The sequence below is a fragment of the Crocodylus porosus genome, unplaced genomic scaffold (assembly GCF_001723895.1).
Source record: "Crocodylus porosus isolate Cpor-Errol unplaced genomic scaffold, CroPor_comp1, whole genome shotgun sequence".
NCBI classification, from domain to species: Eukaryota; Metazoa; Chordata; order Crocodylia; family Crocodylidae; genus Crocodylus; species Crocodylus porosus.
The window spans coordinates 169,367,318-169,387,734 of record NW_017728886.1 but is presented as its reverse complement, the minus strand read 5'-3'; the positions used below and the strand labels follow the sequence as shown (position 1 = coordinate 169,387,734).

Sequence of the window (20,417 nt, the reverse complement as noted above, 5' to 3'; positions counted from 1 at the left end):
CCTAAAGTTACTGCAGTGCAGTGCTGCTGCAGTCAAAAATTAAAATAAAAAGTAGCTTTCTTCTTGTAATGAGCCTAGTAATAATTTAACTCAAAGTATGACTAGAAACATTGTTTTTACTTTAATAAATTAAACAGACAATTTGACATAGAAAGCATAATTGTACAACAACTGCAATTAAGATTTAGAAATATTACCTGAATACATATTTATCTTTGGTTCTTAAACTGTCTTTGCCAAAATATGCAGCAGTTTGCTTTACTTCAAAAGGGGCATGTCTACATTAGATGTTGACTGCACAGTAGCTCGATACTACTGCACAATAGGGTCACATGGCAAAAAACATGCTGAGATGCTACTGCACAGTAGTATTAGGCTACTGTGGAGTTGCATCACTTAAAAGGCATTTGCTGGCAGTACTGAGTAGTAACTCTGGTTACTGTGCATTTATTTAATACTTGCTTAAACTAGTACTAAATAAATGTAAACTAACTACTGGGCAGCAGCATCTCATGGAGATGTGTCCAGGGAGAACTATCTTACTCTTCAGTAGGGGAGATGGCTGGTGAAATGAAAAAGTAGAGATAGAATTCTGATATAATTACTTTTCACTAGAATCCATTACTGTTGATCATTTTGAAGGAAAAAACTGCACTGTGTAACAATCAAATGTAAACTAGGTAATTCATTATAAAGTATTTTGAATGATTTCATATAATAGAATTCTATTGACAGAGCTGCTTTTTAAAATGTCACAAATCTTTCACACTGGTATATGAATCATGGATAAAATTGTACTGAAATCTGATGTCCTTGAAAAAAGCTGGTTTGTTATTCAAAAGAAACTTCATTTAAAAAATATCTTGATATTTTCTTTGAAATTAAAATATATTTCCCACTGAAATATTGTCACAGTTACCCATTACTAGCAAAGTCAGCTGTAAATTCAACTTTTTCCGTTAAAATGTACAAGGCTTGGTACTCACCAGGTGTGAAATTATATCGAGCAGAGAATCCCATTGATTCCAGCTCACCATCAGCAAAAAATTTAATCCATAGAAATCTGCCACTGGATTTTATCATAGGTGGATTTTGCTGTCCACAGAAACGTCCAATAATTGGGGAAAAGCCAAAAGGTCCATCTCTTACTTCAATATGATCAAACTTGCACTCCCAAGAAGGCTCTATGGAATATTTTTCATCAAAATTTAGCTCAATACATTGTCTAGGAGCAGCTAGAACAGAAACAAAAGTGTGTTTAATTACTACTTTATGATTTAGTCTACTTTCAAACTTTAGATAAACAAGCATATATTCCATTTTCCCTGTACATCATAACATTTTGCTAGACAAATACTACTGTTCTATATTTCAAATTATATCTTCTGTATCCTAACTCAGTTTCACCTCATTAACTGACATGTCTTTTCTACTCCAAGTAAAAGGCATTTGTGAAACTCTTTCTTAAGCGAGTTAAGTCATCTATGTTGTAAAGCAAAAATGTGGTTTAGCAATGGTTGATTCAGATACAAAACTTCTGAAGGAATCTAATTAATAGGGGAAACCATTTCTTTTCAAATATTTTGAGGGATTTTAATGAGAATGTAATATTTCCTGGTGCTTATAAAGATAAGAAATTATCTGTTCAGGAGTAGAGTACTGCACTGAGGACAAATTCTGTCCCCAGACACACTGAAGTCAATGACAGGCCTATGCATAAATCCTATTTCAGCATAAATTATTTACCATCTCATTTGAAACCTAAGATAAAGTACAGTGAAATGTCACTTAAGAAATCAGCCAAGGAGGAAGCAAAAGTTTGTTACCTTAGCTAAAGATCAGACACTATTCAACTGGAAATGTGAACGATGCTTTAAATTAATCACTTAATTAAATGGTTGGCTATAAAAAAGATCTTTAGTTAATCCATATGTAGATTATAAAGTCAGTGAGTATCTTTGTGATTATTGAGCTTGATTTCTTGCATAACAGAGGCTGAAGAATTCTGCTCAGTGGCTGTACCTACGCGAGACAATTACTACGCAGTAGCTTGTTACTACTGCACAATAGTATTGCCAGACACGAACCATGACGCAGCACTGGTGCACAGGGGTAGCAAGCATCACTAGGCAACCATGCCAGGATACTACTATGGAGTAATGCTGGTTACTGTGCAGTCAGCATCTCATGTAGATGTGGCCACTAAATCCAACCTGAAGTCTGATAACTTGTGGTTGAACTACAGCATCTAATTTTGATCAAAGATTGCAAGTGAGGGAATATCCACCTAGCAGAGCTGTCTAACAATTAAATGCCTTCACTGGTAAGAAACGGGTCTTTAATTTTCAAATACTGGGTCACGCTATACTTTTACTGTAGAGATCTTTCTGAGATCACCTTATATGCCTAATAAGGTGGAACAGGCTTTGACCCTTATTGCATAATATTAGTAGATTAATGTAATATAGACAACTACACAGGGGGTCGGAACATTCTTTATAACTCTTAATCTTCGTTAGCTTTTCATCTATGCACAGGTGCAATGAAATGTCAAAACCCAAATGCTGTTCAATTTTCTATATAATCAATGGAGAGAGAGAAAAAGAGGGAGGGAGGAAGAGCGGGAGTGGACCTGTGTTACATAATTTCTGAGGCATTTTAGAAGGTTTGGAGGAAGACGCATTAGTCACCTAAGAAAACAGGCTAATTAAAACATGCTAAATCATCACAGTATGGAATTTATGGATATTAAAAGTAATATCCAATAGGAATCACTTCTGATTAGAGACTCAAAATGTATAAATTTACAGTTCTTAAAAATGAAAATAATTTGTCAATATGAAAATTACCAATTTAGAAAAAGGGAAGTTATTAAAGGAGATAATTCTAATGCTACCATTATAAAGTCTGAAGACAAGAGAAATCTGGTGAGTAATAGTGATACACTGAATAAGTGGAAGATATTGTTGGCTAATGTTTTTGATTGACTTTACATATTTACAAGAAATAACAGCAAAACTTTTGAATATTAAAGGAGTTGATGGTGCTTTACACTCTGAGATTTGGACTGTATTTAGTACGCTAACATTGTATTTAATTCTAGGTCTTTCAAGGCTGACTCACTAGTCGGATACAAGCTGAAATATCAGGCCTTTGTTTTTTTTTAAGACAATATGCCCATTATTCACACTAAAAATGGTTAACCATGATTTGAACATCTCCTATCCCTATTACTGATATAGAGATACGTTAAGCTGCTGGCAGTTTATATACAGTCATATGCTGACACCTTCACTCCACTTCAGCAACATGAATGACTGTCCACTGATATGAATGGAAACAAAGAAAAACATCTGTCTCTATACCTTGCCCTTTTACTTTTAGGTACATAAAAGTAGTTTTATATTTTTATTTTTAATTATATTCTCTGTCTTCTTAAAACCTATCCCTTTTCCTCAGCAATGCATTCTTTGAAAAATGTTACCAGTGATGATGTGTAGTCAAATAAATGCTTAACCAAACTTTCCTTGATTTCAAAGTTTTAATGTGTTTGTGATAAATAGAGAAAGGCCTATTTCTGACTTACACCAAGTATATGTATTACTATACACTACAAGATATTTTTGTGTCACTGAGAAGCAGGGGTGTGCGAAACAGGCTGTATTTGATTTGGATTCAGATTCTGATTTGGTCCGAGTCAGAGACAGTGATTCAATTCATTGATTCAGATCACTGTCCCCAATCTGAAGATTCGATGCTGACTTGGAGAATCAGAGATTTGGCCATAGTGACAACTTTAAATGTTTTTTCTACATACCTCACATGGTTTGTGAAGGCTGAGATTCTGGGGTGGATGGAGCATCCCACAGGAGTACAGCGGGGCTCCCCACATGCTTGGTAGAGAACTTGGAAGACTGGAAGTACTTCTGGTCCACTTCCAGGTCTGCCACTAGGAGCAATCAGCCATGGGGGGACCCCGAGTGCCCCCCCCTTCACACCCAGAAGGCACCATTTGCTGAGGTGGAGAGGCATGGAGGGGAGGGAGGAGAAAACGCTCCCTGGCAGACCCAGAAGTGGACTGGAAGTGCTTCTGGTCCACTCCCGGGTCTGCTGCATCACAGCATTCATGAGCTGCCTGGTACCTCAAGGTATGTAGAAAAAACATTTAAAGCTAAGTCTATGTCAGAATCTAAGAATCTTTCCAAATCTCTCCAAATTGATTCAGAGGGTACTGATTTGATTCAGAGAGATTAAAGGGTCTCATGATTCAATTTGGAATCAGAGATTCAGCCACTGAATTGGGCCGAATCTTTACTGAATCGAATCAGCCCTACTGAGGAATCTTAACATCAATTACATTGCCAGAAGTATGTAAAAGGAGTCCTGTTGTGACTGAGAATGAGCCTTGCCGCTTTAACTCACACTAAATTCAATGGACTTCAGTGTAAACCCTACTTGAATAGGAACTGGAAACTTTACAACATGCTACATATGGTGTAGCAAAACCCCCAGTTTTCCTTTTTTTTTTTTTTAATTTTAAAACGTATTCTCTCCCCTTTCCCAACCATTTTTGACTTTTCTCTCCCTCTCTATTTCCCATAGATAAGTATAAGTGAGCTAAGACATAGGATAAGCTTCAGCATGTTATTTTGGTCACAAGTTGTATTTGGTTTGTTTTTTCTTCTTCTTTATACTGTATAATTATTATGTTAATATTGATTTTTACTGTTCTATATTACTGTTTACTGATACTATATGATTTAGGCCTACATATGTAAGTTAGCATAAGTCATGTCAAGTTTCCATTTTGTTTGTCAAGTCTCCATCTTGTCCCCATACCCTGTTGTGTAAGTATGTGGGAACCTATGACTCATACCTACCACTCCTATATAACCTGGTTCCTAAATGAATGGGAATGAATGAGGGTGCTGGAGAGATAATGGCAGTGAGTCTAAATATAGCTCCCTCTGAATGACTAAGCCATCAAAACCAATACCTGGACCAATGACCCAACCACTGGAACCACCCTCAGTATTCAAGAAACAAAAGATGAGGTGAGACAATCCACCATTGTACCAAGGCTGCACATGCTCAGTAAGAACACCTGGAACCCTCTGGAACAGGACTGACCTTGCCTGGACAGGACCTCCCCATAGGAGATTAGAGGTAGTCTGCCCCATAAAAAGGGATAGTGAAGTCTGACTCCTTGGGATGCCCTCTCCATCTGGATCAGAACCATGCCACACCACCTATCCACTCAGAGGCCCTGTCACAACTCCCCTCTGGACAACACCTACTGGCCAAAGACCTCTTTCCAGGCTGGATAGGTAGCTATCACCCCCCAACCCCCTTTTCAACCAAAGACTTGGACTCTGTTTCTCTTCCCTACCTGGACTCCAACCCTTCCACTGAGTCTCTTTCTCCTGCTGCCATTGTGAGTGCTTGTGTGCGTGTGTGAACCAGTAACTTCATGGGGCTGTGTAGAGTGCTGTCTGTTTAATAAACTTGTTATTTTGAAACCCCGAGTTGGATTTTTGTCTGTTTTCTGACTGTTTCCTCCTTGCCACCACTTATATGCCCCCCAAACACCCAGCTTTTTGCTTCAGTTTCCAGCCCCAAGCTCCCAGGTTTCTGCCTCAGTTCCTTTCCTGGCTGTCTCCTCCTTGCCACTGAGCTTCTTCCCTTGCACCAGTAACCTCGAGTAACCCTGGGGCCACTTGATCTTAAGTAACCCCAAGCCTCAGTTCCTCAGCCTAGCTTCTCTCTAATCTACCAGTTCACCAGTGTGTATGTGTAGGTGGGCAGTATGTGTGTGAACTGGTGAATATACATATATACATACACATATACATATAAACACGTACATATATACATATGTGTATGTGTGTGTGTCATCGTGTGCATGATATATGAATTAGTGGTCTATGTATGTGTATGGAGTGTGTGGGTATTGACAACTGATTGTCTAATTTGTGGTGTGTGTATGCACTTGGATTGGTGATAGGTATGCATGTGCCTAGGCTGGTTTGGATGTATATGTGCCTGAGTTGGTAGTGTGTGTGCATGTGCCTGTGCGTGTACACCTAACTGATTTGTGTGTTTGTATATGTGCAATTGTGTCACAATCTCCTGCCAAACAGTGCAATATTGAGATCCTGAGAGTTGGCCTGACTCCAAAGGGCAAAAATGGTGCCATGAATCATACTGGTTTATGGTTTGAATATTGTTGCACTTACTTTCCTTTGCTTTTATTGGTTTTTCAAGGACTAGTTTTTTGCATAGCCAGGTACAAGTCTTAGTAGAATTAGGAAAAGTCATCCTGGACAAGATAGGGAACACTTTGTGTTCAGCTATAAGCTCTGTGTTTGCCCCTAGTTCTTGTAGACCTCATGCAAAGTTGGGAAGAGAGTCGTTTTCTTTCCCGAGCTCTTCTGTAACCACACAAAGGCTAAGGACACTTAGCAATGTTCCATATTATCTCATGCTTAGCTTTTAAATTAATTTCCTTTTATGGATATTGTTTGAAAGCTTTCAGTTTTAAGTTGGTAGAAGACTCTCAAAGAAATAATTTTTTTTCTTGTCTTCTAGAACAGTGGTCTCCAAAGTGGCGTGTGCACACCCCAGGGGGTGCGCAAGATGATCCATTGGGGTGCGGGAAGAAAATACTAGAACTTCTATTTATATAAATATACATATATTGGGGGTGCGTGCTCAAAAATTTTTTTAATAATAGGGGTGCATGATCAAACAAGTTTGGAGACCACTATTCTAGAAGATGACCATGGTAGATGAAAACCAAGGCACAGTTCAAATATTCACTTTTGTTAAATACTGAAGGGCCAGAGTATGATCCTAAATACTTCTTTGTTTCTAGCAAACAGGTATCATTAAGTATTCCTGGTGCAATGAACTCCAGTGTATATCATGCCACAGTTTATTGGTTCTAGGTGCTGTGTCTTCATGTGAGCTCCAGACCACAGCATGTTGAGCTGGATTGGAGCAGCCCCAACTGGCTGCTCCAACCCAGCACAATGTGCTGCAGGGGGACTGGCTGGGGCATGAGGGTGCTCCAGTGTGGGGCTAGCTGGCAGGCATCCCTGTACTGAAGCATCCTTGCATCCAAGCCAGTCCAGTCAGCATCTATATGTGTATTGCTTTGCACTAAATAGCACCGCTGTAGTATAGTACTTGTATCTACGAGTACTCCACCACGGCAGAGTTACTTGGCTTACTGTGGCCTAATAGGGCCACTTGTGCAAACACTAAGTCTTTCCTGAGGAGCTAATTCAGCAGCTCTGCAGTAAACATCTAGTGAAGATGTGCCCAATGAGTACAAGTATACTCCCAGTGAAACATACTGAAATGCAATGAAAGTAGGCCAAGAACAACAACTGAAATGTTCCTTCTAATAAAAAAGAACAACTGTGGTGGGTGGTTAGTTGTTTTTTGAATACCCATTATGGTTTCCTCCGTAATAGAAAGAAAATAAGAAAAAACTATTATTTATGCATAACTGAGAGGGGTGGGATTCAGGACTAGAACCCTCAGTCACCTGTAAGGTTAAGCAAAATTCATGGGACTTTTGGCTACAGTTCAGGCAGAAGACCCTAAGAAAAAGTTGTAGCCATCTCATGAATTGCTTTTACTTCAAATCTTAAAAATCTTCTATATTTAGCTTCTAATTATCTTTCTTCAAAGACTGTTAATACCATGGAAAGACTGCTTAATGCCTGCATGTCTTGTCATCTTTTTCATCTAATTATCTTACACAAGTGCCATCTTGAGATTTTACATTTGCTGTAAAAGGCATTTGGTTCTAACTTTTAGCAGAGGATCAGTTGCAACAAAAACACACAATTAAGGTTTTAATTCTGAGCTGCCTGTGAGTCTGTGTAACTGACTGCTAAAGTTAAGCAAAAAATCTGTTTCAATTTACCAGGCTGCCTGAAAATGAGACATTGAGCTAAACATCTATCTACCCCTCATAAAGATGAGCTGCAGAAGTAACGGATTTGAATAATTCTTGATATTTCGAGTCATTGTGAATAGGCAAAGCATAGTCTTCTTTTGAAACAAGTTCCATTTTTGGAGAATATGTTATGAACACAAGAAACAGTCTGATACACATTATATTAATTGACTTTGTTAATGCTGCTGCCTCAACTGACATTTTTAATATGAAATATGACTGTGCTACAATATATGTAGAACATGTAGTAAGAAAATAAGTATTTGGAAAAGCTTGGATGGCTTTGAACAGAACTACCATTAATTTTATATTGCTGATTATATATTAAACAAGTCCAGGGAATATAAATAACCAAAAATATGAATTGGAAAATTAATTCACACCTCTATTCATGCTAATAAAAAATTTCAAGGCACTCTATACTCTGTACTTTTGTTTAAAAGTATGCATTAATTAGAAATTAAGTCCTTAATTGATCAAAATAGCCAGGTGACAAGATTACACATTCCTGGCTCAAAAGCTGAAATATATTACATAATGTTTGGCTGCATCATTCCCAAAGTATATTTAGCTCAAATAAGAGACTTGGTACTTAAAGTGCTCTGCTTGCAAAACTCCCCTTGAAGTCAGTGTGCCAAATTCACTGCTGGCAAAAGTTAATGCAGCTGCCAGAGTTGCTCCTGCTATGCCAAAAGTAAATTTGGTCCAAAGGGAGTTGTGCATGTGTAATGCATACATAGAACCTGGCATCATAAGGAATTTAGTATGCACACTGAGCCTGATCCTACATTCTTTGTCTCTTAAAGGCTTATATTATAATTGTTAAGGATGTAGGGGGTTCTTTTGATCACAGACTCAGAGGATTGGAAAGAACATATTAACCAATCATGATCTAAATCATTCAGTCTGCCCTCCTATATAACAGAGTCTTTAGGGTGTTTTTACATGTGCTCCAGGGATGAGGGTGGCAGGCACTTTAATTAGAGTGACTAGGAGAGCTACTGTAATTAAAGCGCCTGCAGTGTCTCATGTATCAGTGTCTCCATTAGGGCTGTGCGAAGTTTCGGTCCCCAATTCAGTTCAGTGGAGATTTGGCCCAATTTGGTGGCTGAATCTCTGGAATCCAAATGGAATCAGAAGACCCTTAAATCTCTCTGAATCGAAATGGAACCCTCCAAATCAATTCAGAGAGATTTGGAAAGATTCAGCAATTCAGACCTAGACACAGCTTTAAATGTTTTTTTCTACATACCTCAAGGTACCAAGTGGCTCATGAATGCTGTGATGGTGGGGCAGATGGAGCATCCCACAGGAATGTGAGGGGGTCCCCAGGATGCTCGGCAGCAGACCCAGAAGTGAACTCATTTCCAATCCACTTACGGGTCCAGTGATGAGCACACTGGGGGGCCCCCCCACACCATCCAGGCTCAATGACTGGTGCCTCCTGGGTCTCAGGGGTCACCCGTGGTCCCCCCCTGCAGCTGATCGCTGAGCTGGGAGGAACATGGGAGGGGGGCCATGAACTTGGTGGTGAACCCAGAAGTGGGCCAGAAGTATTTCCAGTCCACTTCCGGGTTCACCACTGAGCACACGGGGGGTCCTCCCCACGTTCCTGTGGGATGCTCCATCCACCCCAGCATCACAGTGTTCACAAGCCATGCCTGGTACCTCAAGGTATGTATAAAAACCATTTAAAGCTGTGTCTATGGCCGAATTGCTGATTCTCTGAATCAGCATCAAATCTTCAGATTCAGATTCAGCTGAATCGAATCAGACACAATGATTCAAATCAACTAATCGAATCACTGTCCCCAATTAGGGCCGAATCCAAATCCGAATCGATTATGGGCCGTTTTACACACCCCTGATCTCCATGTCTCAAAATGGTGGCAGGGGTGCTTTAACTAAAGCCTGTTCAGTGAGCTTCATTTGAAGCACTCCCACTGCCATTTTAAAGTGCTGGGACACTGATACATGAGATGCGGAAGCTGCTGGAGTGCACAAATTAATATCCTCCAGCAAATTAATTGAGTCTGCTCCGACATGCTGTAATTACAGCACATCGGAGCAGCCCCTGGCATATCTACAGGCACCCCAAGTAATTCCTACATTGATCCTATAAATTTTGATTGGTACAGAGGACATTTTTCAGAAAGACAGACTATTTTCATACTGTATTAAATTTTTTAGTCATGGAAAAACCACTGCATCCCTAGTTGGTTCAATGGCTAATTATTCACATTGTGGGGGAAAAAAATTCATTTCTGGGTAGAACTTTCAGCAGTTGGATGTTTTCATGCTTTTGACTAGTATTTGAAAAGAGACCTTTGCTATCAAAATTTTTCTTCCCTTTTTGCTTATTGATGACTATGGGAATTATTATAAGAATGCTCTCATAATAACTAAAAATGCTAATCACTGAATAATTTGAAAATGCTAAAAGATTTGCATACATTTAGATGACCTATTGCATTTTAAAACTGTTTTCTTGCCATTTCAGCACAAGAAGCCAAACTTTGAAGCCCTAATTTAGTCCCATTAAAGTCAGTGAAAGTTTTGCCTGAGAAAGGCCTTTCTTTTTTCTATCATTACATTTTGTAAGTTTTAAAGAACGAAGAAAGCAGGCAGATAAGCAAGCAAGAAACCTGGAAAATGTAGTTATCCAAACTGACAGTAGGACTACTCATGATCTGGAAATCTTTAATAAGTACAGACAGAATTTTCAGACTGAATCAGACCTGTGGTCTGCTCCTATATTCAATGTCACTCAGTGCAAGAAGCTTCAGAAAAAAAAGTACTAGGACCTCATAATAGATAATAATAAATAAGTGGAACATAGGAATTACCTTAAAAAATCCCATCTAAAGGTTAATGGGTGCTTACACCCAGAAGTGCAGGCACCTATATGCTTTAGAAATTATCCTATGTTAGCTTCAAATATTCTTATGCATATCAATATCTAATCCCTTTTCTGAAACCCTTTAATTTCAATGTCTTATGACTCTAAGTTTCACAGAGTAATATAATATTTTTTAAAGCATTTCTTTTCTTAATTTTAATTCAGTTATCCTTCAGTTTAATTGACTGCTACACTTAGGTCTTGTTAAAACAATAACACCAAATATACTTTCTCAGCACCTCCCTTAGAGGTATATTTATCATGTTTCCTTCTATTTATCTCCTCTCTAAGTGGTGCCATTCTTTTCAGTATCTCATGTTCTGAAATTTTACCACCTAATCCTTTTGGTACTATACTTGCACCCAATTATTCTTGTCTTTTTGTTCATTTGTTTGTTTGTTTTGAGAGGGGCAGAGAGATACCAGATCTCAACACAATGTTCAAGGAAAAATCTCCCACCAAGTTACAGAAGCCATCACAAGGTTTCATTACTGTTTCCCCATCTCATTATTTTAGCTGTCAAAAAACAAACAGAATCACAGGAAAGTAGTTGCACAATGACCACAGAACTTCAATATGCTGCAGACAGTGACACCAGAGTTATTCTGTTTTTGTTTACTTTGATCAATTTTGCCAGCACCCACAGCTCATTGTCAACATGATAACAGCACATACAAGCTTCTCAAATTATTCCGAACACTTTGCATTTGTCAACAAAGAATTTCACCTCCATCTTGCAACCCATTTGCCTATCTTTTTTACATCTTTCTCAGATTCATCTCTGACTTCTCTACGGTTGGTTATTCTAAATTTTCTGTGAACATTACATTTTGCTACCTTGTTGCTGTAAACCTCTCTATGCCAGATAATTAATACATATATTCAAACTCTAGTTGTACAATTATCTGGCCTTTATGATCCTCATGTTAAAAGAAGAATTGCCCATGAACTAGATTAGAGAGATCTTTCAACACTTCCCACTGTAATCTTGAGAGAGGTCTTTATGCCTCGATTATCTGTGAAATACAGATAATTCTTCCCAACCTCATGGAGGTGCTCATAAACCCAGTTCTTCATGCAAGAAATTCAGATACTAGGGAGAAAAGCACAGAAGTAGAAAGAAATATGATAACCTGCATACTGAAAATTAACTATTTAATTGCCCTTTTTAAAATTTTTCTTTACAGAAGCCATATTTGTTTGTTTCTGTTTCATATTCATTTTAGTATTTTATAATACTCTCTATAGTTATAGTTTTAACTGGTTTATCTTGTACTGAAGTAAAGCTCGGTGGTCTGTAATTTCTTATCCTCTATGTTTAAAAAACAATAGATAAAATGTGTACTACTCTTCAGTCTTGTGGCAGGTCTTATGAAAAAGCATACATCTATTAACAAGTCAAAGCTTTCAAAGATAGTTATGTGCCTAAATGTTGAAAAAGATACCTGATGGGATTTTAAGTATGATTTAACGGGGTAGAATGGCTAAATGCAAAAGTATTTAAGCAATGAAATCAATGACAGCCCCAGTACTTTTGAAAATCTCACTACACGCTTATCTTCAACTTTTGTCACTGCATGCATCTACACATGCACTTTACAGCACAGTTGACTATTAGCTCTGAAGTAAAGTATTACAGTGTACATGTGTGGCAGTACTAGGGTGCAGTAAATTAATTAACTCCACTGTAGGATAGTACTGTTACGTACAGTTTGGTGGAGTTTGGTGAAGTAAATTACTCTGCCATAGCATAGTACTGTCTCTAATAGTACTATCCTATGGCAAAGTAATTTACTCCACCAAAACACACACATAGACCTGAGAGGGGCTGGCTGGGATACGAGGATGCTAACGTACAGTAGTTACCTGCTACCTAGCCCCGCACTTTAGTACCCTCATGCCCCAGGCAGCCTCTTCACTGCCCAGTAATGTCACCCAGAGCTTGGGGCTGACCCCTGCCAGCCCAGGGCTTCTCCACCATAGTTCAAAGTGCTGCAGTCCTGGGAATGCATGCAGACACTGAGCCCAGGAGCAATTTTTGTCTGATACAAACTTTGCCAGAGTTTATCATATTGCATTAATTGCATGTGTAGATAGACCCACTGAATACTTTCAATAATTTAGATCATATCTACCTAGATATTCCTAGGATGATGATCAGAGTAGTACAGGTCAAGTACAAACAACTGGCGAATGCCTTGTGACAGAAGGGGTATGATGTAACCGTTTACGTGCTTATCACTGGGACACCAGAAACATGGGACCCAAGCAATGAGAGCAATATAAGAGACTAACTCCTTTAGATTAGGTTTGTTTCATAGCATTTCTTTGTGTTAAACGATATGATTAAAGAGCATATTCATTTTTTTCCTCTTTCCTCTCTGCTTCCTTTTTGTCTTGAGCATAGCTTCCCATGACTCAATTACTGGTGTGTTTAAATAGCCTCCATGATGAATTAAAACACTGAAATTTTCACTTTTTCATTTTAAGGTCTTTGACTTCCTCATTTTTCAAAATCTCTTCTCTGAAGTTTATCCCAACAGTACCTATTTTAGGTAACATCAATTTCCCCAGTACCTTTAAATTAATTGTATTACTTATGCAAGAGGTAAGGATTTCTTAGGGTGATGTCTTTTAAAGGACTGACTAGGTAGTTGGAATAAAATTAAACAAGCTTTTGAATGTAAGGCATTCTTCCTCAGGTCTCTGATAATAGGAAACTAGGCATAACAAGTGAAGCACAGCCTTATTTAGTGGTTCATCTGTAGTTACTTCCCAACTCCTGTGTCTTCCTTAGGATTAGGCTATACCTATATGTCTATGTTCCTCTGATGGCAAAACCTCTTGAAGTACACAGCAGCTTGGACCACACTCTCCCATGAGGTCTGTTTGGCAGCTGTGCTCCACTGGCATATAGTACACACTGGGAAAACACCAGCTACAGAAATGAAGTAACTCTGTAGCAAAAGGGAGGATTCTGTTGTCACAAAAGGCAAGGGTCGATACAGTTAAAAGGGCTTCTGGTAAAACTTTGTAGTGTAGTCTAGGACTAAGTTGAAAGTAGACTCTCCTCTCATGCACCATACAACTACCATTCTCTACCATGAAAAATCTAGGTTTGTAAGTTTTGTCTCCCATTTTACCAAACTTTCAAAAATTTGGAAATATCATCAAAGAGATAAAGGAGGAAGCAAGAGGAATGTATCAAACAATATATACATGTGAAATAAAAATACATTATTAAAAAAAACCTCAGATAGGATTCTTTTTTAGTTACCTTCTATAATGTAGATGCACTCTCTGTCAGGAGGATATTTGTTGGGGTAATTGGGAGAAGTAAAGATGCCTCCTTCTGCATATTTTGTCCAAGTTCCACACTGCACTGTTTTCTGCCCTTCTAAAGTGGCCTGCTTTTCTATGAAAAGATTATATCAAGCATTAGAAAATTATACACAGACTATTTCTTCTGTCATAATTATACCTAGAACTGCTTTAGAAAACTCCTATGAAGTGCTTAACCCTGTATTCATTGTAGCCAGCAGAAGTGTTGCCATTGGCTTTAATAAAAACAGCGATGGGCTTGTTCCTTGTTTCCTTATTCTGAATAGCTTTACTCCTTCCTCCAAATAGCTTCCCAATGCAGGGTCAGGTACTAGGTCACCTATTCCCACCTGCCAGTATTTAACATAAATATTTTTGAGTTGTTATCAATTCACTTCCAGACAAATGCAAATATCTATCTATGTGTCTATCATGTATATACACAGACAAACACACATACATATATATACAGCACACACATTCACATCTGTCTATATGTATGTGTTTCTATATATGTATGTGTTTGCGTGTATATACACACATATAAGCATACAGTTATATACATATAACTGTATATATACATAGCATATATGTATACACACACAAGCACATGCATACATGTATATGTGTGTGTATATATATAAAATGTGCCCTGCATTATATTCTTAAATATATAAATATAAAACTTAAAAATAGCCCAAAAATGACATACCTGTTCCCTTTTTTGTTGCCCCAGACAAATGTAGGATGATTAGACTTGCTACAACTGAAAGAGAAAAATGTATTAGGTACAGCTGCATGTTAGTGCCTGCAATCAAAGAAACTGTAAAAAAAACTCTCACAAGAGAATATAATTTAAAAAGAATCAAAGTATAAAAGTAGTCTGTTTCGTAGCTACTTTACAATATTCTTTTACAAAAGTCTAGTTGTGTTTTATGAGTGTAAAAAATGTACCTAGATATGTTGAACAGAATAGAGACAAAATGCCTCTGGATTTAGAGAACTCCGGGTATTCCCTGCCCTCTTTTTCTTTTAGAAGTTAAAATAAATCACTTGACTGTTAATATTTATTTATGTGCCATGGTTATGTCTGGATCAATGACAGACAGGTGACTGTTACTGATGAAGTGAGAAAGACTGCTAACTATTAGTGACACAAGTCTCATTACAAGTCTCCTCTTCTGTGAGCAGTAATACTTTTGGAAAAAATAAGCTGTGGCTCTGCAGAAGATGAAGAAAAGGCTCTTCATATCCACCAATGCAACTGCAAACTGCAAAGTGCTGGGCAAAGGAAGTATCCCATATGTTAAAACAAACTGGCTGTTCTGGGGTATTTGAATCTTCCAAAATTAAGTGCTTTTTTGCTATACAGAATCTGGAGTTTTTTCTGCAGCTGAAAATTATTTGAATCTGAACCAAGCAACCAAGCTCTCTGCAATCAAGGTAGATGATCTTTGCCTGATGCGAGAAAACCACTATTCCATTACCTGACTCCAAGATGGTGATGCTTCCTAAGATTCTGGGAGCTATAAGCTGTGCCCATAAAGTATATACAGGAACCTATAGACTGGAGTAGGCAAGGAAGAATACTGAGGCAATAGTCAGTGATAGTGTCACTCTTTAGGAGACAAAAGTGATAGATTCTTTAAAAGGTGACTGTTAGAACCTAGATCAAAAAAATAATCTCTTGAAGTTGTCATTCTCTCTGCTTCACCCTATCTTGGATCAGTTTGGGAGGAACCTAGGTTTGTAAGTCAGCCATGAAACCATTCAAACAGTACTTCTTTTTTTCCCCACTATAGCCTGGAAATACTGCAAATACTTTGCTGACTGCAGAGACTGATGTTCTCCTGTTAATAAATAAAAAGCATGTATCCACCCTGATTATTTTAGCAACTGTCAATTGTACTGCTGATCATGAGGAAAACTTGATTACTTAAACAACAGTATAAACGTAGTGGATTTGTTGCTGAATTACTCACATCCTTTCTCTGCCCCAAGAAGATTCCACGGGATACTAATAGCAATGGGCCATCTACCTAAATGATCCTTTCATATAGGGTCTTCCACATCTTCTTATTCTATGTGGAAATGAAATCAATAGGAGGATTGGTGAGGAAGCCCTGCATCTCACACTGCCCTGAGGACATCCAAATCTTTATTTTTATGTCTTCTGACCTATCCACTACCACTGAATGCCTCACAGAGCTTCTGTTATGAGTGAGGTCTTTCCTCAATTTGGATTTGCCCAATTGTTTATACCCCAGTTCTACTCAAGGATGCATAAGATTCCACCTGCCAGTCATAATGGGCACAGCTGGAACAGCAAGACACAGCTGCTCATTTACTAAGCTGTGTTTCATACATTTTCACCTATGTTCTTCATTAACTGCCAACTAGTTTCCAAATGGTGTAAGATGTTCTGTTGTACACTATGAAGCTAGCTGTAGAAACTCCCTTATAAACTACTAGCCATTGCAATCTGACACATTCACATAAGTAACTCGATGGATAAAAAGGGCAACATCTCTTAATAATTAATTAAAACCTAGAACATTATCCTTTGAAGCCACTTGTGTCTGAAGTCTTCAATGGAATTTTTAATTTTAATACCCCCATTTTACAGGTGGAGGACATGAGAGGAGTGAATTCTTCCAGGTCATAATAATACCCTGGTATAGGAGTAAAGGCAAGGAATAAATTGAGTTCCAGCTGTAACCACTAGAAACAATACTTCCAATTGCATCAATAAAGTTGTTCCAAAATAGTGAAATGTGCTTACAAATTGACATGCCAGTACTGATTATCAACAGAGTAAAAAAATACATCTGGAATAAAGTATAATGAAATAACTAACAACAACAATAGGCTAAGCCACTTCACACTTAATTCTCATAAACTATATCCAACACCTTTGGATCAATCAGTTAAATACTTCTGCACCTGCCCAACAGAAGTGGTGATTTGTATTAGTGGCATTAAAATCAGAATTACAAAAAGGCTTGTTTTGCCTTAAAAACTCATCACTTTCTCCAGTACTTAAAGATTTAGGACTCAACCCCTGAAGACTTAGAGTGTAAGGCTTAGTAATATGTTTCATGCAAGCAGTTGAAGGTTACCCAGTGGAGAGAGTTCTCACGATGCATATATTTATCTCCTAATGGGTCCTGTTCACTGGGTTACAAACTGAATAGTAATCATGTTAAGCCAAATATAAAATCTACCTTCCTCCTTCCACAGCTTTCCTCCTCCCTAGCCCAGAAACAGTGCAATGTGTCCCTTAGCAAAAATGCCTCCAAAAACAAACAAACAAAAAAAACCCCCAAAAGCCAAAAGGACAACCTGCAGTCTTTATTCAGGGAAAACTGCTATTCAGATACTCAGGAAGCATTATGAAGCATGGGCAGCAATGCTAGCAATAACACAGGTTGAGGGGGAGAGGGGAAGGAATGAAATTATCATTCCACCTAATTTCTGTGGGTCTGTCCTATCATGTACACAAACACATGCTGCTCCCCTTCTCTTCTCATTCTAATTGCACTTATGCTTCCTAGCATTATTTTGATGATGCATATGTACACATTTCCACTACAAAGCCATATATAAAGAGCTTTATCAGTGGGCCATAAAACTTGCTCCTAACATAACTGGTCATGCAAGGTCTACCACAATGAAGAGTTAGAAGGGGGGGGGGGGGACAGCCTCTCTAAATAAGGCTGTCATTTCACAGGGCCAGAAGTCGATCAAAATAAACAAAACTACTGCAAGAGGCTGCTCCAGAGTATTGCTTCAGTTTAACCTAGCAAGGTCCTCACCCCCACCCAATCTATTTGGGCTTGCAGGGTTAGGAATAACATTTTCCAGGCCATTAGTCATGCAGTAGAATAAGCCCTTTTTTATATTATCACCTAGTCCAAATATTACCTAGTCCAAAGGTATCATCTAGTCCAAATAGTATCACCTATTATCACCTTTGGCTCCTATCTTTGCCTGCTTCTTTCCTGGAATAGAGACTATTCCAAGGCAGGATTGGTGACTATCACTCCTAAGGCTCCAACACTAGTCCTGTTTGGACAGCTCCAGGTTTTGGAGGCATACTGATGTGAATCGGCAGCCGCACCATCCAGCTCCTACAGACACTGCTTTGGATGGCAGAGGCCACTGCGTCCAAAGAAATTCACCCCCAAGAATAAATCATCGATGAGGCTTTGGCTTCCTTCCCACGGATTTCTGCAACTGAACAGCTCCTATTTCCCAGCACCCTGCACGGATCAGTCCCTGGGGCTACAGAAACCGCAGTGAGGAGGCTGATAAGGAGGAGGGAGTCAACTCGGAGCTGCTCCAGCCCCGTCGTGTCTCACTGTCATGATCACCGTGGGTTTCAGTGTCATGATCACCGTGGGTCCCAGCGACAGCCTGGAGCGATGCCACTGGCAGCAATGGAGTTATGTCACCGGGGAGCACCATTCAGCTCCAAGGCTGGGGACCCCTGGGTTGCAAGCTAAGTGCCAGCAGAGCTGGATCAAGAGTCAAGAGAGATCCATAGGGATCTCTCCAGCCTTGCAGCTCACCGTCGCAAGAAAACCCCAACCAAACATAAAAAAGTCAGGACAGTTTCCTCTCCTGCCCTTGATCTGGCAAGCTGGCACCTCACCCTTGCATATGCACGAAGGCTCAAGCTTCACAGGCCCGAGAACCGACAACTGCAAAGAAAAAGCAGCTGCCTGCACCCTTGTGATGTCCAGGATCCGTCCACTCCCATCCTGTCTTCCCTCTCCTGCCACCAGCACTGCATTGGGAGGCAGAGAAAGTTTCCCCCACCCTCCCTGTGCTCTCTTGTCCCAGCCTCCCGCTTGCACTGGCACTACTGGGCTTGGAGAAAAGGAGAAGAGTTGCCCAGAAGAAAAGGGCGGGGGGGAGGGGGGAGAAGATACTTACTGTGAATCAAACTGCGCCCATGGACCATGTCTGTTCCTTACACAAGGGGCTTCGATCTCCACTAATTCCATTTAGATACGGGAGGACTTCCAGTGGTGGGCAGAGGATGGAGTAGAAGAAAAGAAAAGAGGGGGAAAAAAAAAAAAGCAAACCCCACTGGAGACCACACACAGGCGCGCGCGCACACACAAGTGGATCAGCTCTGCCTCTCTCGCCGCCTTCAAATAATCCCCAGCACCATCGCAGTCACATCACGCCGGGGCTCTCAGCAGCACCCCGGAATCTTTGGATCACAGCGGCCGCAGCGACCCTGGAGCCCGGCGGGGAGGCTGCATGGCTGGCGGAGACGCACGGACGGACAGACGGAGATCGCGGAGCAAGCCCCCGGCAAACGGCACATCCAGGTGCAGGGGAAGAGGAGGCAACAGCAGCAGCAGCTGAGGGGGGGGAAGGGGAGGGGGTGGCTCTCACAACCCCCCTAATCACCAGTTTCATCCAAGACCAAGAGCAGAGCGAAGCATCTCCTGGAGGATGGCGAGCCCGGCGCTGTCCAGCCCTTTGGGGTCTTTTGATGCATCGAAGAAGGGATTAATGGGTCCGTCATCAGCTCCCTCGGCTTGCTCTTCTGGAGGGGTGGGGAAGGGGGGGGACCAGAGGGGGGAGGAAGCGTTACCAAACAGGGGCGTGAGGCATCTCGGTGTGCAGCGCAATCCGTGTTAGAGGAGCAATCCTTCCGGCTCCGAGCAGCCCATCGCGCCGTGTTGCATAGTGTCAAGCAGAAGCCGCGGCAGGAGGAGGCTGGGAGCCCATTGCAACCTGCTGGGATCCTCCTCCCGAGGATGGCCGGCTGGAGACAGACCCCGCGCACACACGCAGGGAGGGGGAGAGCTGCAGGGAGAGGTGCCCGCGCTCCGCCAGTCCGGGGCGAGAACCGCACGCCAACTCGCCCGGCTCCGCGAGGCGCGGGTCCCGCGCCTCTGCCTGCCCCATGCCGCACGCGCGCGCGCACTCCCCCAGTCACACACGCGCGCGCACACACTCGCTCCCACACTTTCACGCATGCACACACACATACACTCGCACACAGTCACACGCGCACAGTCACACGCGCACACAGACATACACCTGCACACACACCTTCACTCGTACACATTCACACGCACGCACATACACACTAGCGTGCGCGCACACCTTCACTCACACTCACGCACATACACTCGCACACATTCACACTCGCACACTAGCGCGCGCGCGCCCATACACTGACATACACCTGCACACACACTCGCG

General features: G+C 40.5%; 1 protein-coding gene across 6 annotated transcripts in view; it reads right to left on the bottom strand.

Moving 5' to 3' along the window:
- The window catches only part of NETO1 (neuropilin and tolloid like 1), a 99,223-nt gene extending 79,254 nt beyond the window's left edge, over positions 1-19,969 (bottom strand). For 2 of the 6 annotated variants that reach the window (XM_019545140.1, XM_019545175.1), the window contains exons 1-4: positions 19,128-19,969; positions 14,902-14,955; positions 14,146-14,283; positions 987-1,235 (exon numbers count right to left, since the gene is read on the bottom strand). In XM_019545140.1, the coding sequence (XP_019400685.1) occupies positions 987-1,235; positions 14,146-14,283; positions 14,902-14,955; positions 19,128-19,155 (469 nt within the window). In that variant the 5' untranslated portion in view covers positions 19,156-19,969. The remainder of the gene's footprint in view (positions 1-986; positions 1,236-14,145; positions 14,284-14,901; positions 14,956-19,127) is intronic. The other 4 variants (XM_019545150.1, XM_019545159.1, XM_019545166.1 and 1 more) reach the window with 3 other exon arrangements.
- Between the last annotated feature and the right edge of the window lie 448 nt (positions 19,970-20,417).